The 21,702-nt window shown below is 41.3% G+C and overlaps 1 protein-coding gene across 11 annotated transcripts in view; it reads left to right on the plus strand.

Annotated features, from left to right (window-relative positions):
* Positions 1 to 21,702, plus strand: part of tenm4 (teneurin transmembrane protein 4) — a 239,132-nt gene that overhangs the window by 168,119 nt on the left and 49,311 nt on the right. For 7 of the 11 annotated variants that reach the window (XM_072691808.1, XM_072691810.1, XM_072691813.1 and 4 more), the window contains 6 exons: positions 3,283 to 3,402; positions 10,256 to 10,517; positions 15,353 to 15,620; positions 16,395 to 16,538; positions 19,443 to 19,692; positions 20,155 to 20,175. In XM_072691808.1, coding sequence (XP_072547909.1) covers positions 3,283 to 3,402; positions 10,256 to 10,517; positions 15,353 to 15,620; positions 16,395 to 16,538; positions 19,443 to 19,692; positions 20,155 to 20,175 — 1,065 coding nt within the window. The remainder of the gene's footprint in view (positions 1 to 3,282; positions 3,403 to 10,255; positions 10,518 to 15,352; positions 15,621 to 16,394; positions 16,539 to 19,442; positions 19,693 to 20,154; positions 20,176 to 21,702) is intronic. The other 4 variants (XM_072691809.1, XM_072691811.1, XM_072691815.1 and 1 more) reach the window with 1 other exon arrangement.

The raw sequence follows: 21,702 nt of genomic DNA on the forward strand, positions 1-21,702 counted from the left end.
AAACAAATCCTTACAGTAATGCTCCAGAAACTAGTAGAAATCCATCTATAGACAGTAGAGAATTTGCTTCAAGCTGGGAAAAGCACAAAAAACTTGATTTTGGAAGAAACAAAGAATAAGCAGGTGTCCCAATATTTTTGTCCAAATAGTGGAGTTTATGGCATGGGGCTGTCCAAGGAGTAGCATTAATAGAGCTTGGAAAAGTGGGGTTTAAGAGACTTTGTTATCTGTTAATATCACTGAAACCAAAAATAATTATCTGAGGCTGATGCCAGTTGATCTGCACAAGCTTCACATCTGCTGAAATCTAACAATTTCACTTTTTTTTTTTTTCAAAATGATCTGGTTGTTTACTACATTTTTATGCTCCTGGCACAATTCGCCATCGTTTGGAAACGGAAAAAGGAGAAAGTTGAAGTGATGACTCTTTATTTCATTCTTCTTCATTTAGCTAATTTGGAAGGCTGGCATGTGCTCTTGGAAAAGGGTACGCTCCGTTGCACAGTAATGCATTTCTAATGAACGGCGGAGCTTTATTTGTTCTTTTTCATGTGGTTTGAAAGTAAATGGCTGATGTAATGACGATGCTGTTGCACACGTATAGGCTGTGCTTTTGTAAAAAGCAGATCTGCACTTCAAGTATGATTTGATAAAGAGTTTTTCCTTTAGCTTAGAAGCTGGAGTGGCCTTGGGAGCATTTATGTAGTGTACTGTCTATTAAAAAAAACGTCTGACAGCTTCATGATGCTGCGTCTTTGACATCCACGTCTCAGCTGTGCTCAGTTTCCAGCAAATGTGGGTCAGAAATGGTACCTGAAGTTACACAGTGCCTGGCTAGCATTGCAAAGATTACATGTCACACAAATTTACCAGTGTAAGAGTGAAGGGCTGATAACTCTTTAGGCTGAAAGCCAGGATGAAGGCTGTTCTAACATGCAGCTTATTCTCTTTGAAATGGCAAGATTGTCAGCACGTTTCCCCACGCATTGTTTCCGTGCACTTCAGCTGTGGGTTGAAATGTGTTATTATTTCCCTCATTAGTGCTCATGAAATGCACAGCATCTCTCAGAGGGTTCCTGCAGAGATGTATCCACAGTGGAGATGTTGTGACGTCTCCTTTTGGACCCTCCAGATTCTTGCTGGTAGGGCTGTGTCTGCCGTTCTCTCCCTCGTTCTCTCCCTCTCGGTTCATCTGTCTCTTTCTATTCTCTCTATTGTCAGTATGTAAATCATCCACTAAGGCAGCACTGAGTTGGTTCTGCTCACGTTCCACTTTGTCCCAAAAAAGAGAGATGGAAAAGAAAATGGGACAGTTGCCCTGTAATAGCAGTTCGCTAAAACAAACTGCCAGCATCAGTGATCGGCCACGGGCTAACACACGGGAGTCACACCCCGTTCCTTCCTTTGTACTTGTTATATTACCACCAGCCCTTCGTGGGCAGGTTGGAAGGTTGCACGTTGGTGCACTGGCTCTGCTAACTTTGTTTACGGATAGGCGAAGCTAAGCCAAGGACGGCTGAAGGAGACCAGCAGCCTAAATTAGCATAAAGCAGGGCTCCATGGGAGCGGGATATTGTTGGGTGAATGATCTTGCCTGCAGTAAGGACAGGATGAGGGCAGCCTCTTACACACCAGTGTTAATTGTTTCCGCTATGTGGCAAATGTTTAAGACCCAACATGTAGGAACGAGTGCACTGTCTAATTATTCCTCAGCTGGGGCACTTTTTCCTCAGATTAAGTCTTGCTGCCTTTTTAAATGATTGAGATCTTTAACTTGTAGCACAGTCCATACCATATCCACTTTCTGGCCACTTTATTAGAAACATTGTACTTCCATCGTGCCGATGAAGAGTTAAGGGTGCTTCATAATTGGCCCTGTGACCAGTAATTAATCTGTGAATCCTCAAGAATTCTCCGCTACTGTGACCACAGTCCTTGACCACCTATATGTCGCTGTTAGCCGACGAAGACTTCAATTAGACAGCCACATTCGTCAGGGGGAGAACCACCAGATCCCAAAGAAAGCACTGGAAGTCATAGGATGATCTAGGTCTAGGTCTAAAACCAGTGATTACCGGACTCGGTTTAGGGAAGGACCTTCAGACTGTGATTGCACCCTTATATGGTGGACCTGTACGTTAGGTGGAGCTCATGCCGTGGGGAGTAAGTGGACGATAAAGTGGACGCTGAGTGCATTTAGACCACTTAAAATTCATACCTAGCAGATGTACGACACATTTTTTAATTATTCTAAAGATATTTTGATGTAAAAGCTTGTGCTTCAAGGCTTGAAACTAGACAAATGGTGAATTTGATTGTTATAAAAAAAAGTGTATACATTTTTTAAAAGCCCCCAACAAGTGATTCTCAGCAGCAAACAAGTGCTGGAACATAAGGAACTTCGTCAAGCCTGTCGGAAAAGCATCCCAGATGGCTTCACACCAAGCTGCTTGAGAGAATGCCAAGAGTGTTGAAAGCTGTGTGAAGGCGAATGAGGGCTACTTTGAGGAATTGAAAATAGAAGATAGTTTTGGTTTGCTTAACTGCTTTACCCAGTTTCTTCAGTGTTATTCTACGATGTAGAATAAAAATGATAAATAAAGAAACCCCTTGAGTCAGCTAAGCCATCATCTTTTCTGAGGGGACTCAAAGCATACCAGTAAGGCTTAAAGGATCTCCTCGTCTACTGCATGTTCACTTCCTAAATATCTCATGAAGTCTCCTGTAAGCTCTGCTTCATGCAACATTGAACTTCCCAAATCTGTTGTCCTGCTGTTAATCCTCCTGGTGTGAGTCCAGGACTGATTGAAATGGTGTTTGATTGATTTACCATTATTGATTTGTGAAAGTCGACTGTGCCAAAGGTAACCGATAGCATCTTGAAAGTGTGAGATCACTTCCAACTTGCCTAGGGTGGACAAAAACAGCAATGCTGCACCTCCCAGTTATTCTCTGTGCTCCGAGCCGTTCTCTGTTTTAATTAGGATGAAAGTGTAAAGAATTCTCTGTGAAGTGCTTTTTTTTTCTTCTCTTTCTCATTATCTTTTTTCTTTTAAGGCAGGGAACCCCACTGCGGCCTCCTCACAGCTGTCGGCAGGGTTTAATTCATTATTTAAGCAATTGGAAACAGGGTCACGTGTGGTGAACTGTGCCACTGTCTGATGCATGAGTGTGTGTGTGTGTGGTATTACATGGCAGAATCGAAGGCTGACTCAGTGGCTTTGTTATCTTTCATCTCTCTCTCTCTCTCTCTCTCTCTCGTTCTTTGCTCTGTCTCTCTAGTCATGCCTGTGTCATCCGAGGACAAGTGGTGACCTCTGATGGAACGCCGCTGGTTGGAGTAAACATCAGCTTCATCAACAACCCGACATACGGATACACCATTACCAGGCAGGATGGCAGGTAGGCTACCCCACGTAAACACACACACACACACACACACACACACACACACACACACACACACAAACATAGAAGTGTTAAATAAAAGAAATGTATAAATGATGTAGCACTGTTTTTACTCTTTCAGCCAATATACCATACTTTGAGGTTTGTCTAAGACCCCCAGTGAAACCCCTCTCTTAAACTTTCCAAATCACAGGGTTAACATCAGTAACAGCAAAAGCATCAAAAAGAGTCATTTTAGATATTTATTTTATGTATTTAAGAATTAAATATTTTAAATATGTAAAGTATTTGTTTGTTGATTAATTAGTTTTTTTTTATTTCCTTAGTGCCTTTTTTAATTTTCTTGCTTGCATAAAGCAACTAGGGGTATGAGAAAGGTATTATTATTATTATTATAATTATTATTATTATTATTAGCTTGACAGTCCCATCCTTTTTATTTATTTATTTATTATTATTATTATTATTATTATTATTATTTGCTTGACATTTTACTTTATTAGTTTTGTTATTATTATTATTATTATTAGTAGTAGTAGTAATAATGATAATAGCTTGCCATTTTTTTACTTTCTCATTTGTTTCTTTATCGATTTACTTACTTATTCATTGGTACATTTTGTTGTTGTTTGACATCAAAACACATAAAAAGTCACTTGACCCTGTAAGTACAGGCTGTAAGTCAAATATAATTGTAAAGCAACTGAGTGTGTAATAACCGTGTAATAAACAGTGTAATTTCATTATGACATTTAAACAGTATGGTTTCATAGCAAGATGACAGTGATGCCTTTAGACTAGATTAAATCACAGCATCTTTCTCTCTTCTCTAGCACTTCTTATTCAACACTGTTCTCCATCTTTGATCTCATTCATCTGTCTGTTTTCCTCACTCTGGGTTTAGATGTTGTCCTCCCGCTCACTCCCCACTCGCTCGCTTGCTCTCTCGCTATCTCCTCAGCGCCCTGAGCTGAGTGTTTCTCCCTGCTGCTTTCTCCATCCCACACATTTACTGTCTTCCCTCCCTGTCTCCCCCTCTCCCACTCTCTTTCTCACTCTCTCTCACTCAGTTGCCTCTCCTTATCTCCATCTCTTTGTGACTTTAAACACTCGTCTTTCCCTCCCTCTCTCTCCCTCACTCGCTTACTCACTTACTCGCACTCTCACTCTCTTTCGGCCTTTCTTCTTTCCATCACTCTATAAACACTCATCTATCGCTCCCTGCCTGTGTCTCACTCCCTCTCTTACTCCATCTCTCTTTCTCTCTGTAACTCTCTCTCTCGCTTGCTCTCTCTCTGTCTGTCTCTCCCTTTTTCTCGTGTAAACACGCTCTCTCTCGCTCCGCTCTGTACTGAACCCTGGCGAAACATGCTCAGCACTGCGTGAAATCACAAACGCACCTGTTCAGCCACTTAGAAACGGGGGAAGGCTGTCTCTACTCGTTTTTATGATGTGTTCTTTATTGTCCTGGCACCTCCGCTTTTCCCTCGTCCCCTTCCTCCCTGCTGCTCTGGAAGAGTTTCCGCTTTCTCCTGACCATCAGCCGAGAGGCACACTGACCACTGATGAAGAAACAACAATTTGTCTAACGTACATTCTTGTTAACTGGCATGTCATTTAAGTTATTGTTGTTTTTGCCGAAAATACTGGTACAGAATGTACATGTATTTAATTGTGTAAACCTAACTGATCAGTTAATTATGCGATATACAGATCAACTGTTATTGGTAAACTGTTTAAACCATTTAAACCATTAACAGAGTTTACAGTAACAGTGTTGACATTTTCCAGCATTTAGTGCCTTAACCCCCTTAGTGCAGAAAGGCTTATTACACACTAAGGTGGATTATTACTACAGGGGCTTCTGTACAAACTGGTGGGGCTATTCTTTGGTAATAGATATTTACAAGAACAGACAGGCTGTTTAAGGGGTTAGCTTCATGTGTAAAACTTGATTCCACGTGGCACATCTAAAAACACATTACTGTTTATAATTATTTATAAACTGAATTTACTCAATATCACAATGGGATATTTAACTAATAATTAAGATACTGTTTTACACAAAATAAAGACATTAGAAGTTTCTAATCTCACTGCCTTAGTAATGAAATGGCAAACTCTACAGAATATAGATATGCTATGCAGAAGCTTTATAACTGTAAGGACATACAGTTAGCACATACTATAATAGCACTATAATTTAAAAATGTTATTTAATTTTCATGGAAAATTTAAAGTTAAATGTGTAAATCAGGTGGAAAAATATGCATAAAACACTTAATATGAATGGAAATATGTGGAAATATGAATGTAAGGTAGTATTATTATTCAGAACAACCAAAGATTTTTCTGGTTTATATGGGTTTATCATTTTGCAGACTAGTGCAGATTGTGCAGTAAAGTGACAATAATGACTGTAGACTGAGGGTTCAGAGAAGAGTTCCACTGGGGGTCTTAGATATGTTTAAAAATAAATGAAATTCCTAATATAGCTGACTGTATAATTATTTATGTAATTATGTAATTACATGGAAATAGTATTGCAAAACGGCAGTAATAACTCCAGACTTCTGAGGGTGAGCTGCAGGCGTGTCCCGCAGGGCTTTAGAATGCCTTTGATTTGTGAAATGTGTATATCCCCAGTTCGCTGTTGGGGACATGAAAGTAATGAGTCACCCCGCTGCGTCAATAAGCACGCCGAGGGCGCTGCGGCTGGTCCAGTTGCTTATGTGCTGGCCTAATCCACAGATCCAACTAACCCCTTTGGGATAGCTCAGCTGTCCCTGTGAAAGCCTGAGCAGAGAGCGTGGTGCTGCAGAGAAGTATAGAGTGTGTCACCTGGGCCTGAGGTGCTTCTCCTGATTGATAACGGGCCTCATCGATCGGCCTCAGCCTGTAGGTGTGGGATTTGTGTGTGGATGTGCCTGACTGGCTTTTGTATGTGTGTGTGTAAGAGCAGATACCTACTGTTGATCGGTAAAGGCTTTGGGCAACATGAAAGCACGCACACTTCCACTAAGGCAGCACAATGTGGGGAAAATATGTTGCAGTTATATTGCTACCGATTTTTATATGTTGTTGCATTATGACTTGCAGTTTATCAAGCTTTAAAAGTCCCAGCTCACGCCAGAGACAATAAAAGCCTGCTGTAATTCTAAATTAATTATTTTTTACTCAAAGCCGAACATTAGAACAAGCGGACGAATTCTGTCAGTACAGATTCAGTTTTTTAGTCAGTTCCGTTTTATTGATGACTGCATGTACAGTATTGATTTGTGACACCAAAGCTTTTACAATGGAATATTAGCAATTAAATATGAATAGTAAACTGTTTCACAGCTAACACCACTGTGCTGAGGCTGTACATTAGCCTGGCTTGCTGTAAATGTAAGATGTTTACATGCATCAAAATAATACAATGTTTCTGGACCAATAAAGTAGGTGTGACACCACTTACAAATCAAATTTAGGGTAAAAAGAGGGAAACTGCCAGATTCACGTTTCTGTTAAATGTTGCTACAAGGTTTTTTAGCTTGTCTAGTCCCTGTAGAGTACTGACAATAAAATAGGACTCTCTGGAGCAGATAAACATGAACATATTGGCACCATGCCTAATGCCAGAAGTGGGCTAGAGGAGTATAAAGCCCCCCCAGCACTGAGCTCAAATGCATTGCTCAAATGTACATTGACACCTTCTGCGATATCAGTGTTGCAAAGGCACTAACAAAGTGTATTTTACAGCCCTAGATGTGGCTCCCCCCACTTACTCACACACTCCCACTCACACAGTCCCGTTTTAGCAAGGGCACCACGGCAAGGGCAGAGCAGACCTTTGTTTACAGACTTGGCCAATGAGCACTGTGCATTAGAGTAGGTCTGCAGGGATATGCAGTTGAATTAATGTCCAAGCAGCATGAGGGCTGGCTGCAGATTCACTGTGTAACTCCTGTAGCCTGCACGGACACACTGTCCCGATACTCTCCCCAGGGCCTTAACATCACCTACTGCTAATGGCTTGTTAAGGAAAGCAGTTGCAGGTGTGCTGGATGTGTCACTGGATTAGTGTGTGCTTGTTTCTGGGCAAGTGTGTGCATTCATTTCTGTCTGTTGAGAGAATTCACACTGTGCTGTGGTTCCATTATACACTATTCTCCATACAGTCTCCACTCCCAAACACTGGTGTGTGTTTTCTAGACAAACACTGACTAAACCTGTAGTCAGACCAAGCAGGGCAAAATGTGCCTGCTGATAAATCGGTTGGAGCTGCTTGTGGCATTGCAGCTCAGTTATGGCTCAGTTAGAGTGGACTGCCCTTTGTCTCTATCACTAAAGCAGGAGAGGCTGTCTGTAATCGCAAATCAGATGGCACAGCACTTGGAGACTGGTGTTTAAAATGCACCTGCCAGATTAATTTCTGGTCTGAGGGCAGCCACACTGCATGTCAAAAGTTTGCGGACATCTTGCTTTCTTTCAAAAATAATAAAAAGTTAGGGATGTCTCGATCCAGTCCAGGCTAATTTTGATGGATCGGGTATCGGCTATTTTAATCCCAATCAGTTGTTCAGTGCACCATCTGTTGTTCTCAAAGCGCCTTTAACTGACATTATTGTCCGGCTGGCAGCAGTGCACATGTTCTCAGAAGGTAAATGAAAGAGTTGAGAGTCTGCAGTGTGAAGCTGTTTGACAGTGGAACATTAAAACAGTATAATTGTGATATTGTAATATTGTGGTTGTATTTTGTATCAGTCAGCTGCTTAAGTGTCTACACAGCTGAAAAGTTTGCCTAACTTGAAATCACTAGCTGCCCTTTACACCATGTGACAATTTCCAAGAGGAACAAACTAATAGAAATGCTCTGAACTTCCACAAAATAAAACTGTTACATTAACTTACATTAAAAGTTAATGTGTTTCTTTCTCCTGTAAGCTACTTTTCAGAAGGTTTGTCTGAGACTGATGCTATTTTATGCACAGCTAAATCCCCAATGTTAAATTACCCTCCACAGTGTTCTTAACAGTCCAGCTACACACGAGTGAACACTGTGTACTCTTTGCCACTCATTTGTAGACTACCCTTCTTTAATCTTATGTCTTTCTTTTGGCATGTTCTCAGAGAGGCTTTTAGATATGCTGATTGACAGTTTAATTCTCTCAGCACTGCATGCTTATAAACACAAGGATGAGTGCGCATCCTCATTCCACAAATCCAGGTCCTGGAGGGCCACCGTAGCGGTTTAGTGTTTTCTCGGCTCCAGAACACCTGTTTCAAGATCATCCAGGATTAAAGTCCCAGTCTAGAATCAGCTTTCAGCATCTTTGTGCTAATTTATGGCAGGGGCGAAAATGCAAAGCTGATTTAGAAACAAAACGCGGACGCTTTATGGTTCCACAAGCGCAACACAAAGTCACCATTATACGTCTGATTCTGGCGCTGGAAGTGAGGTAACCCTTTTTTCCCCCATAGAGAATGAAGGCTTTCAGCACCATCCATTCAAATCATTTCATTAATTTAGGCTCAAAGGCTCAATCTATCAAACAGAACCAGAAGCCTATTGTATTTGCAGCATATTGTGCAGCCAGCAGATAAAAAAAAAAAAAAAACTCGCTAACTAGCTGAAGCAGAGTTCTTTTCAGTCAGAGTCTGTCATTTAGTATTTCATAATTAATTACCACCACAATTAAACCCTGTTAGGCTTTCTAAGGAAGGGATGGAGTATATATGATGTTTGGTTGTACATTGCTGATTAAAAATGAGTCAAGACATTGCAATGCAGTTGCATGTTGAGTCATTCCATTTGTGGAGATGCAACATTTGGTGTGTACTCTGTTTAATTAATGAGGTGAAAGCTGAATATCAAATATTCTTAATTACACTGCATATACTGGCTTTATTGGTGTAGTATTGAACATGGGTGCTTGTGAGGAGAGATAAAGGATGATAAAGTGTGGGTTACAGTGAAAAATGAATTGATGAACAGTCTGTGCAGTGTGTTCTGACAAAGGAAAAGTCATTACGCCTAAAAAGGCCTAATGTGTTTTTGCCTGTCTAACAGAAGACTAAGACATTTGTAAAAATCCAACATAACATTACTCTTAGTATATTATAAACTGAATCAATTGAAAGATACATTGTAAGTCTTCATATGTGGGACATCCTCCAAAAACTAGTAGCAAGCCTTTCCTGGACGGTAGAGGCAGTTACTCCAATAAAAGCAGGATAAACTCTTTTTAATGCCTTTGATTTCAGGAGAAACAATGAATGAACAGGTTTTCCCAGGAATGTATATTCCTTTACAGAAATTGTGCCAAAAATGATTCTTCTGTCTTCATCGCACAAAGAACCCTTTGCATGAGTAAAGGGCTTTTTGTTGTTTTGATTAATCAGAGTAATAGTAAAACGTGAATAATGGGTGAGGTATGTTCATATTGATGTGTCTTCTAGTTCGAAAAGGTAGTTTTGGACACAAAAACCTCATCTGCTTTTGTTTGATCATGTAAAAGGAAATGTAGCAACAACACTTAGAAATCGCTCTGTTGAAGGAGTACAAAAGATTTTACAGCGGAATTAGCTAGCTGATTTTTTGTGTTGGCCTTAAAGGGTTAACTAATTAGTGTGACAAAGTTAGAAACACTGACTTTTATGTTCAGAGCTTGTTATGGAAGCTTTCTGAGCAGCAGTCATTTTTCTTCATTGCCGCACAACAACTTTGCTGGTATTTAGATGAATTGTCCTAATTTGGGTAATTTGGGTAGTTAGTGATGGCATTTGTATCTTTTGGTCGATGATAATTAACGCTTCACCAAAGCAGCGGCGGCTTCTCTAAACAGCTCTTTTCCTGTTGCAGCTTTGACCTTGTCTCAAACGGGGGTGTGGCCATCGCTCTGCGCTTTGAGCGCGCTCCCTTCATCACGCAAGAGCACACGCTGTGGTTGCCATGGTCCCGGTTCTTCGTTATGGACACCATCGTCATGCGGCACGAGGTCAATGACATCCCCAGCTGTGACCTCAGCAGCTTCACCAGGCCTAGTCCGCTCGTTCTGCCCGCTCCACTCACCGCCTTTGCCGGGACCTGCCCTGAGAGGGGCGGCATCGTCCCTGAGATTCAGGTAAGAGATGCAGGATGACATCACTGCTTCTGGGTGAAATTGCCTGTGAACACTGACCCCCACTTGAGACTGATGACTTGAGTAGCAGATGCAATGGTGATCATCGCTTCTCATGAGGAAAACTGCCTTGCAACCCCAGCCACGCCCACAAGTTTAGCAGTGGGCTGTGATTGGACAGTGATTACATTTCAGTGTTGCACGATTCCCACACGACTCTTGATGGTAATGCAGTGAATACTGTGGGTTTCTATGAAGAAATGCAATCATGCACTTAGTGTTTAGTTTTGCTACGCTGAAAAGCACCACTCTGTCAAATGCAGTGTAGGAGTGTGGATTGCTTTTCAAGGTGGATTACACTCACTTCAGACACAAATTCAGCATTTAATTCTTATAAAGCAAATCCCTGCTAATTGTTTTTGCAGTAAAGAGCTCAAATCATGTCAGAATGGCATGAATAATGTTTTGCTTTTTAGTTTGCTAAGTCTTTTCTATGTTTCAGTATTGAAACGTAATGTTTTTGAAGTATTATAGTTTTTATAAAGCACATCTATAGTTTATAGTTATTATAGTTACAGTCATATTTACTGTGGTTTTACAGTTAGAGAACCCTCACCATACAGTCAGAAATGGACAAGATGGAAATACTATACCCATACAATAAGCCATACAATAATAATAATAATAATAATAAGAATACATTTCATTATTATTTATTATACTGGATCTGCCATTTAAATATAAAGCCCATGGTGCTACACAGGTATATATTATTGAAAATAATATAAAACACAACATTTAATGGAAAAAAATATTAGCAATTAAATATTTCATCAAGCCAATTTTAAAATAGCTTAGTGTCGTAGCACCAGTACTCAATGATATGCCATGGCATCACCAGATTTCATTGAGGAACTGAAATTCCTCATTGAGAACTTATGGGACTGTGTGGAAAATGCATAAAACAGACAAATCCAGTCACTGGAGGAGGTCTGTGGACAGCATTAAAGAATGTTACAGAGCAGGGTCGCTGAGTGCAACGCTCTGCTGACTCAATGACTACAGTGTTCCAAACCTCCTGTTAGAGCTGCAAAAAGGGACCAACTCCATATGAATGCCTTTGGATTTAGAATTGGCTCTCATAAAAGCTTGTGTAATGTGTATGTGTCCCAATACTTCCATACGGTGTAGGGATGTATGAACAGAGGCAGAAGGGTTATGATCCATGTAGTAGATATAAATGTGCTGATAGTCTATTAGAACAGATTAATGAATTCTCCTGCTGGTTATACATAGGTATCTTATTGACTGATTCATTGTACAAAGATGAGCAGGACCTCCCTTTATCTGCCATTATGCTGCACATTGACTGTAGCATGGCTTATTTAGTTAGTGCCCACACTCATATTCATTAGCACTCTATGTACGTTACAGTTGCAAGTGTACTTCTGTTTGAGTGGTCTGTGATTAGATGAACAGTTTTGCATTAGCTTCTAAATGACCTACCACTGATCTTAACAGATGCAAGTGCAGGCTCCTGAACCTCAGTGCAAATGGACAATGTCCCTTCATTGGGCCGTGCCTGCGATTCGTACCACAGCAGCTTGTGTCAGTGATGGACAGCCCCTAAGTTCACATGCACACACAGCATCCAAATTGGATGGGGGTGAACATCAGGTTTGAGTACCGGAGTGACTCTTGCTAGTGACAACACTGTCAATTTTATCAGCCCTGTGTAATTGGTTGGACATACACAGTCCAGTTCAGCACTGCACTGGTGATAATTATATGTAAGGAAAAAAACGGACGCTTGTGGAATTTGCGATCCGCAATCTCTAGCGAGAAAAGGGCTGTGGTGTCTTTCCTTTCTCCGAGATAAGCATTTTTGAGTTGAAGGGCGACAAGGTCCGTGGTGCAGGCGGTTCTAGGGCTTGTATTTGTGTGTGTTTGCAGTATTGTTTGTGTATGCAGATTGGTCCAGATGCTTACCCATGCATTTGTAACTCTGTGCATGAATGACTATTTGTTATTAATCTGTGTTTGAGTGTCTGTCCTTGCATTTGTCTTTCTGTGTATGTGTGTTTCTATGCACCTGATAGTGTGGGACAGGGTGTGTTTGTGTAGCTCTACCTGAGCCTGTGTGTTCCTCTCTAATTATTTTGTCTCCCACTTTGCTTTACAAGATTAATCGCTTGGTGCTACGTGCAGTGCAGTCTGGCCTATTAATATCAAACCATATCTGTCCCATCCTCCTCACACTGGCCTATACCACACACACACACACACGCACAAAATTGTATTAAAACAATGTAAGGACATAGGTTCATGCATATCATTGCTGCCAATCAAAAACCTCAGCTCTCCAAAATGGCAACTCTCCAGGAGAAGCCAAAAACTGTAACTTTCAGTGGATGTCAAGGTAAAAATGAACTTATTCCATTTGTATTGTTCTCTTCATCATCAAAGTAAAAAAGGAGATACAAGGATTTTAGGCACCTAAGCACACTATTTCAAAAGAGAGATGTGTTTACTGTAAAACTCCAGATTAGAACAGACGCAGGTAAACATAAAAACTGTGAAAACGAACAAAAAATTATAATTTTCTAATTTTCTAATTTCATGTGAGCTAGTCTGAAGAACAAAGTTGGTTCCAGAGTTTTGTTTTGCTTTAGAGATGTTGTAATGAACGCTGTGACATAAAGCCACTACTTTATGGTATCATTGTTCATTTTTATTTATTCTGTTTAGAGTTTTACTGGACAAATAAATACGTACTGTCCAGACAAAGAACTTTTAAGCTACTTTTCACAGGTTACTAAAATCTTTGCACAGTATTGTAGAAAAATAAAAACATTTATGTACAGATAAGCACCATATATACAGCACTGTTCAAATATTGGGGTACATGAGATTTAAAGATCTATTTAAATTGCTGTTTATCTGGGAAATCAGTGTTTATTTGCTCGGAAATGTTGATGTTATCAGAATACATTGAAATAATGTCATTGCAAGTAGTGATCCGTATATCAATATGCAAATATTTCCAGCCTTATCCATAAGGAAGCTCGCTATTATGTGCTGCTGACTTACAGTACCTGGTTTGGTTAGTCAGTGCTTCATTAAGGTAAATCAGGTAGGTCAGCTGATGTAGGATTTGAACAAATGCATGCAGTTTCAAGGAGAAATCTAGAACCACACCTGTGTTAAGCTCATAACAACTACTTGAAAAGCTCACCTCCAACAACGTATGTCATTAAAAAAAGATAGAAAATGAAGGCATGTTGGAATGAAACCCTTCATAGTCTTAACGATCTTTTCTGCTGTTGCCTTATTATACACAGTTTCTCCAGCATGCTCTTTATCAGTGCGACTGTAAAGGAGCCAGTGGCGATGTTAATTGCTCTGTTCTCATCTGCAAAGAGTAAAGGATATATGTGTTGACTTAATGAGAGCGCAGCGATGTGTGTCTGAAGGACTATAGGGAGAGAAAACCTCTGAACCAATCACTTCTTTGCAGCAGACCTAGCCGTACCCTTCCACTGGCTGAGTCAGTTATACAGATGTTTGAAGGTGATTTCATTTCATAGTAAAGTACTTTTGTTATGGCGGGGAAGCAAATAAAGCGCTTAATTGATGTAGTGTTATCGAATCTTAACACATTTCCATATCTGTATTCTAGACGTGCACATCTGCACTCATTGAGGTTGTTGTTTAATGTCCAGTGTCAAATGAGCCCTCTGAACATTGTGTAATTGAGAGTTCTCTTCTCCTTGTGTTAGTACTCTTAAAGGGCCAATGTCACACCCTCAACGTTTCTGGAAGTGCCACTTTCAATCCATACAGTTCGTATCAGGAAATTAAGTTGTAACATCTGTTTCTGATGTCATGAAAACTTCTGTCATGTAAAAAATTAGAAAACCCAATGAAAACCGTTTTCAAATATCTAAGCATATCACTGCTGTCCAATGGAAACCATGCATACACCCTGTAGCTGCTCTGTACACTGTGTGAACTCTTGTGGATGATTAGACCAATTACAATACTCTCAATTACTTTCATTCAACTCTTATTTTACATTGACTTCATAGGTAATATAGCTAAACGCATACATTTTATCTATTCAACATCATTTGTACAGTGTAAATCATAGAGAATGCAATTTCCCTGTGAGGAAAAAGTCAGGACCACCACTTTCCTACTACTTGAACATACCTAAAATTAGAATCAGGTGCAGCACATTAGCTGCAGATGATTAGAACATGGTTAGTCTTATTTGTCTTATTAAAACCTCAGACATTTAGTTTGCTCTTGATTGTAGCTGAAGTGAGTAGGATCACCATGGTGAGATACAAAGAGGTCCCCGAGGCCTTCAGAAAGCCGGCTAATCTCAAACCATTTCGGCCAATCCCCATGATTTAAATATGATGTTAAAAAGGCAAAGGGTTTCATGGGGTGTCCTAAATCTTTCACATGACTGTATATCAACCTCAAGTTCTACTATAAGTAGATAGTGGTGGGGACCTGGTCCTGGAACCCCAGTTGCCTGATTCAGCTCACCTGTTCATTTTCAGATTTAATAAGTACGCCAGAGCGGGGAAATCAGCAAACTGTGCTGGATTCCAGCCCTCAATTCCCCACCTCTGCTTTAAGGGATAACAAGCATTTGGTAAATTACTGTTTTTGCTGCATAAACCCACTCAACCGCTGTGACATCAGGGAAGTATAATAAGACAATATTAAAAGATAATAAAAAGACAGTAATAGAAAATAAATGTAAGATACTGGTCTTTAAATGACTTTTCTGAGTGGCTCAAGCTGTCTCCTCTCCTGTGCCACAGGCCCTACAAGAGGAAGTGCAGATTCCAGGCACAGAGATGCGCCTGGGCTATCTGAGTAGCCGCACTGCCGGATACAAGTCCTTGCTAAGGGTCACCCTGACTCACGCAATCATACCATTCAACCTCATGAAGGTGCACCTGATGGTGGCGGTAGAGGGACGTCTCTTCAGGAAGTGGTTCTCAGCCGCTCCCAACCTTTCTTACGACTTTGTCTGGGACAAGACTGACGTCTACAGCCAGAAGGTGCACGGCCTGTCGGAGGCTTTCGGTAAGTGGATTATCTGCATGGATGGACGAGCTGTAATCGATCTTGGTTTTAGCCACCTTTCAGCTTTCTTCTTAGAAATATGTTGACGTGCCATTTGCTTCTTTCCAAGAGTAGTTCAGAGGAGAGAAAGACCTCATTTACACCTTTTTTCCTCTTACACGTAATGCAGTCAGTCAGCTGAGGTGTGTTTAGAGTGTGAAGTTAGCTTCTGTAGTCTGTTCAGTGTTTTAGTATCTGAAGACTTGGACATGTGAGGCCACTATGTCTCTGCAAATTGTCAGACTCTGGCAAGCATCATACTGAGTGGTGGGAGATCCTACCCACCCAGAAAGCTCCCTCTCGCTAATTATCCTCTCTGGGACTCCTGGCCACAGATGGCTGTGGCATCATCTAGGATGATTAGACCAGCGCTTAGACAGTTGCACCTCTGGAGCACTTATGGACACTTTTGAAACCACACAAGCAAGCTTTTTGAGATTATATAACTTGGTATGAGACAAACAAGATGGCTAATTTGTAGAGATACTTGCTAGCTTCCTTATCCAAAACAAGGAAAACTAAAGAAGGAAACTTCAACACTAAACAAATCTTGGCTGACTGAGTTTGGGATAAGAGGAGCATTGTGTACGTCTTGTTTACTGAACAGATAAGCACTTCAGAATGGATATTTTATGAGATTGTCATTGTTCAAAGCCATGCCATACTCTGTTGAATGTATTTGGTGACAGTGTATGAAGGCTGGAAGCTCATTGTACTACTGCTCTGATTGGTCAGTGTCCGTGGGCTTTGAATATGAGTCGTGTCCTGATCTGATCCTGTGGGAGAAGAGGACTGCCGTCCTCCAAGGCTATGAGACCACTGCATCCAACCTAGGAGGCTGGAGCATACATCAGCACCACGCACTCAACATTCAGAGCGGTGAGCTCAAGCACACACACATACACAGAGAGCGCCTGCACTGATGTGCACAGTCATTCCTAAAATCTACCCAGACCATATAACAGTTATTAATGTTACAGTTCTCTGGCCAGAGCAGACAGTCATTTCAGCACAGCGCAGACCTCTCTCTTGGCCACTGTGACATTCTCACGCTTGGGATGTCATGTCCACTGTGCTTCTTTTTTCTTTTTCATTCTTTTTTTTTTGTGGGAAGTCAATTTTGGTCCTGCCGCCTGAGTTGATTGTGAAAGAAGAGAGCGGAGTGCACAGAAAAACCTTCTCTCTCGCCACTTTGTGTCAGAAGCGAGATCTCCCGCCAGCGCCCATAGACGCTCATCGCGGGAAATGAGGCGTGCTTACGGCAGGAGTGTGTGTGGAGCACAGGTGGCACTTCGATCTGTCACTGAAAGCAGTCCAGTCGTCAGGAGGACAGGCCGCTCGGACAGAGGACTTCCACTGAAGTTGATTTTGTTTGTCTCCTCGTCAAGTGTCTCGCCGGTTTATTGTCTCTCTCTCTCTCTCTCTCTCTTTCTCTCTCTTTCTCTCTGTCTTTCATCCCTCACTCCCTGCAGGCCTATTTCCCATTTATGCTCTCCCTTGTTTAATTGGCTTCTCTTCCTACCTCAGTGCTCTGAGAGAGTTAGCTAGCTGTTTGACTTTACACAAACAAAACCACAGGTGCTCGGTGGAGAAGTGCAGCATTTGGACTTTACTGGAAATTGACTTATTATTTTATCACTTTGGCTAAAGTTTTGTAGTGAGCATCTGGGCACTACACTGTAAAAAAAGGTGAATGGTCTGAGGTAGATTTGAAGTATTTGTGAGATTTAGCTTGATTGAAAAAACTTGGAAGTGTTGTTTTCCTGTGCTCCTATTACAGCATTTGATTGACACCTTTATCCAGAGCCACTTACATTGAATCAGGTTACACAGATAGGAGAATTAAGCAGTGGCAGTCTTGCCTGAAGACTAGTACGGCATAGTGGGCTTGTCCAGCAAGGGAACCGAACCCGAGTCTGTCATGTTGAAGGCAGTGTTGTCATTCTCACTGCAGATACTGTATATGGAACTGAACAGCAGAAAACAAGCAGTTAACCTCACAGTTACAAAGACATCATGTAATTCCTATTTTAGGTGAAGCTACTAATAGGTGAGTACTAGATAGTTATACGTGAGCACAAGATAGTTTTGGTAATACTAATACTAATAGGTCATCATCAGATACTATTTGGTGACCACAAAAAAGTATTGGGTGAGCACCACATACAAACACACATACACCTGTGCTTACCTAAAACTTTCTACTACACTATTACTTGAACACTATACATTATGAAGCGAATAACAGCTGCTATTAAAAGAGCATCCAAATTATCTGGCTACTATCTCATGCTCACCTAATAGTAACTGGTGAGCACATAATAATATGTGGTGCTCCATAGATCTGAAAGATAAACTTTTCACAGCACACACAACAACATATACAAAGCTTAAGTACAGGGTAATGCTGGACATTAGACAGTAAATACAGAACAGAAAAGTGCTGTTCGGGATTCGTTTTACATAAAGATGTGGGGCAATGTCTAAAATATTTATGACTGATTCCCACAGGCTCAGAAATTCTGTCATGAATTAAAGAGATGGGATTGGCTACAAATTTATCAGATTCCAGTCACACATAAAAGAGTCTAAGGTTCAAAGCAGTGCATTCTGTTGAAAAAAAAATCATGTAAACGTTTTTTTCACACGTGTCTCGAATACAACTTGGACCATGTACATATTCTGGACTTTTTTGGGGGAGGTGCTCATCATCGCTGGTTTGCTTTCACACAGAAGAATTCCATACAAACCGTGGATCGATTGCGCAACTTCGAACATCACTTTTCTGCTTGCATTTTTGCAAAATAGTAGGGACCTAGGTTCATGTGTTTATTGATTTTCATTTTTTCTATGGATGCAAACACTCAAGAGGTGAAGAACAGCTCTTTTCTGCAGTCATGGCATTTCACCGCGCAGGAACTCCTGCAAACAAGGAGCAGTTCTCATAGTAGAAGGGTTTCAGCAATGCAGGCGATTAGTTGAAGCAGTCAAAATACAGTCCAAATAAATTACTCAAAATACTACTGAATACCTGTCATTCCAGCCCCCACTTTTCAGAGAGGTGGACTGGCTTTCCACCACAAGCACAAGCCACCTGACCACTAGCCCAAAGTTCTCTGCGTTCTCTCCTCCCTTCTCTGCAGTCTCCGCCCAAATCACCATATGCTGGCGGCATGGTCCGAACAAGTGAATTCTATAGTCTATATTCAAAGAAATCCAATTTGAATAGAAAAGCAAATACACAGTCCTTTACATCAGTTAGTATCAGCACTAATCAGTGCAATCTGTATAGCTAGCTGGCTTCAGATATTGCTGTGGGTTGTGCAGACAATACAGAACAGTGCTGGGTACCGCATGAAGTTCTATTTCTGTAGTTTAGAGATATGCTCTGAGTGGGCTGGGTTTGCGAAGTGGACTGAGTGGTCATGAAAGTGGAAAGTAGACGTTAGTTTAGGAACTGCTGCACAGACAGATCAGCTTTGGGGATGAAAAGGATCAGGCCGATAAATGTGAGTTTTGTTCCATTTACTCCTCCCTGGTTCTGTGCGGTAATAAATAATATGAAATTCTTTTTGATAGAGCAGCAGGCATGCTGTTGCTCCATGGCAGGGTACAGGCATTTAAAATAAAGCTGAACTAAACTGAATCAGCATTAAAACCCCATGATTCTCTAGCTCTGGCTTCACTAGAGAAAGACAGAAAATGAGTGTGACTGCCTAAGTTCACAGCATTAAATTCTGGTAAAGGAAAATAGCCAACCTAAAACCTTGTCATTTCCCACAGGCATCCTTCACAAGGGCAACGGCGAGAACGTCTTCATTTCCCAGCAGCCCCCAGTCATCGGGAGTATCATGGGTAACGGACGGCGGCGCAGTATCTCCTGTCCGAGCTGTAATGGCCTGGCTGATGGAAATAAGCTTTTAGCTCCAGTAGCTTTGGCCTGTGGCTCTGACGGAAGCTTATTTGTGGGTGACTTCAACTACATCCGTCGAATCTTCACCACTGGGAATGTCACCAGTGTTCTGGAGCTCAGGTTAGTCTTGCCCTTTTTTTACTCACTCACTCACACACCTACACACACACGCACTGTTTTTGCCACAAAGTATTATGAGGTAAGTTTCTCTCAGATAAAGTGGTATCAGCAGTGCCAAGTCCTCCTCAAAATAAGTAAGGATGTGCTCTGACTTTTGCACTGTATTGTATCCATATTAAGAAAATAGCAAAGCTATGCTACTCTTTCTGTTCACAGGTTGTAGTTACTCTCTTTCAACATGTCTATAGACTAAATCATTGCTTAGCATACTTGCCAGTGAAATGTGTAACGTGGTGGTGTTTCATCGTAGCCGTTGTGTTTTTGTTGTTTTTCCCGTCACCTTGCTGCATGAACTGAACACTAACCAAATGGCGACTCTCTAATTAATCCTAACCCCTGCTAACCCCTTCTGTTCTCTTTCTTCTTCTTCTCTTTTCCTGCTGTCGCTATCAAATGGTACAGAAATAAAGATTTCAGACACAGGTAAGAGATTTGCAAAAGGCTTGTTTCTTCTTTCAAACATCTTCCATATCATCACAGTGCCCTATGTCTTGAGGCTACTAGGCTTTATAGTATGACGCTAAAATACGGCAGAGATGTGTGGAGCCAGGCCATGTGTTGTGCGATCATCCTGACAAAGCCCAGCACTCAGCGCATCAAAAAGCATGCCTCTCCTGCAGTGATGGAAAGGGCAGTGTTACCATGGCGCATATCACATGCTGATGGAGATGGACAGAAGGAGGTTTGATGTGTGTGATGCCCACCCTCTATGGGTTACGGTCACACGCTAAAGCAAACATTTGCAGAAAGCTTTGCTCCAGTACGTGGAAGAGAGCACGAGTGCCAGGCCCATTATTTGAAATGTCAGACAGGTAGACGGACCAGCAGTCGTGGACTTAGCATAAGCTCCATTTCAGAGCTTTAAATATTTCTAGCCCTCAGGGGACACGGCTCCCCTAAAGACCGTAATCACCTTCTCGTCCTCTGGAGTGGGGGGCTAAAAAAGCTGACTGCCTCACGTACGGCGTAGCTTGACATTTTGGTCAGAGACAAATTACACACTCAACCACTTTTAGCGGCTTCAGAACATGCAGTTCATTAACGGCGTTTGATGCCACAAATTGTAGTATGTCATCAGAAACTCTCAAAATGCCAAAGCACAAGTCTGAGCTTTACTCTTGCAAACCTAACATCCTGATGGTGGTACATTCAGAGGCTTTGGGAACTTTAGCCCTCGAAAATCTGCTGACAGAGTATTTAACTTTTACACAAGTGGGATTTGGTCATTGGTCATTGCAGTTCAACCCGTGGTGTTGGAACATCCAGTGTAGAGTGTAAAGCAACTATCAGCCTTAAATCAACTACTTAATCGAAACTATCTCCCTTCCCAGCAATCAGTGTGTCCCTAAAACACTGTCAAAGCACGGTGACACCCATAATCTGTATACATTAATAAAAAAATATCATCAAATTACTTTGTATATCTTGACTTTATATCAGTAAGTTCCAGTAAATATAAGACAGGATATACTGTATTAAAATGGGGGAAAATGGCTATAATAATAATGTTAAAAACACCACCGGATCCTTGATCTGATCTTGTCTGCACAGTTCTTGCCACAGGGTTAAGACACATGCATGTCCTTGTTGGCTATAGCAAAATGGATCAGCTTGCGAAATCTGAGCTTTCTGTGCTTTTACTAGATACGATATACCATGCTGCCTTCATTATTGGATGCACTGTGTGCAAGTGCATGCGCCAGTGTAAAAGTGTTAAAGTGGAATGGCAGTGGAGTTCATTAAACAGTCTACATAGGTGCTCCTTTGTATATGGAGTAAAGGATAAACAACATGGCAGGGGAATGGGCTGTTTGTGTTGTGGCGTTCCACAGGTGGCTATCTGGCATGACAGTGTGCAGAGTGGCTCTGGGGTTTGACTGACAGAACGTGACTGGGAAGGGTAGGCTGGGAAATACCAGCTGCTTGCAGTCTTTACACAAAGCCTGTCTA

This window comes from Salminus brasiliensis, chromosome 11 (genome assembly GCF_030463535.1).
Source record: "Salminus brasiliensis chromosome 11, fSalBra1.hap2, whole genome shotgun sequence".
In the NCBI taxonomy this organism is placed as follows: domain Eukaryota; kingdom Metazoa; phylum Chordata; class Actinopteri; order Characiformes; family Bryconidae; genus Salminus; species Salminus brasiliensis.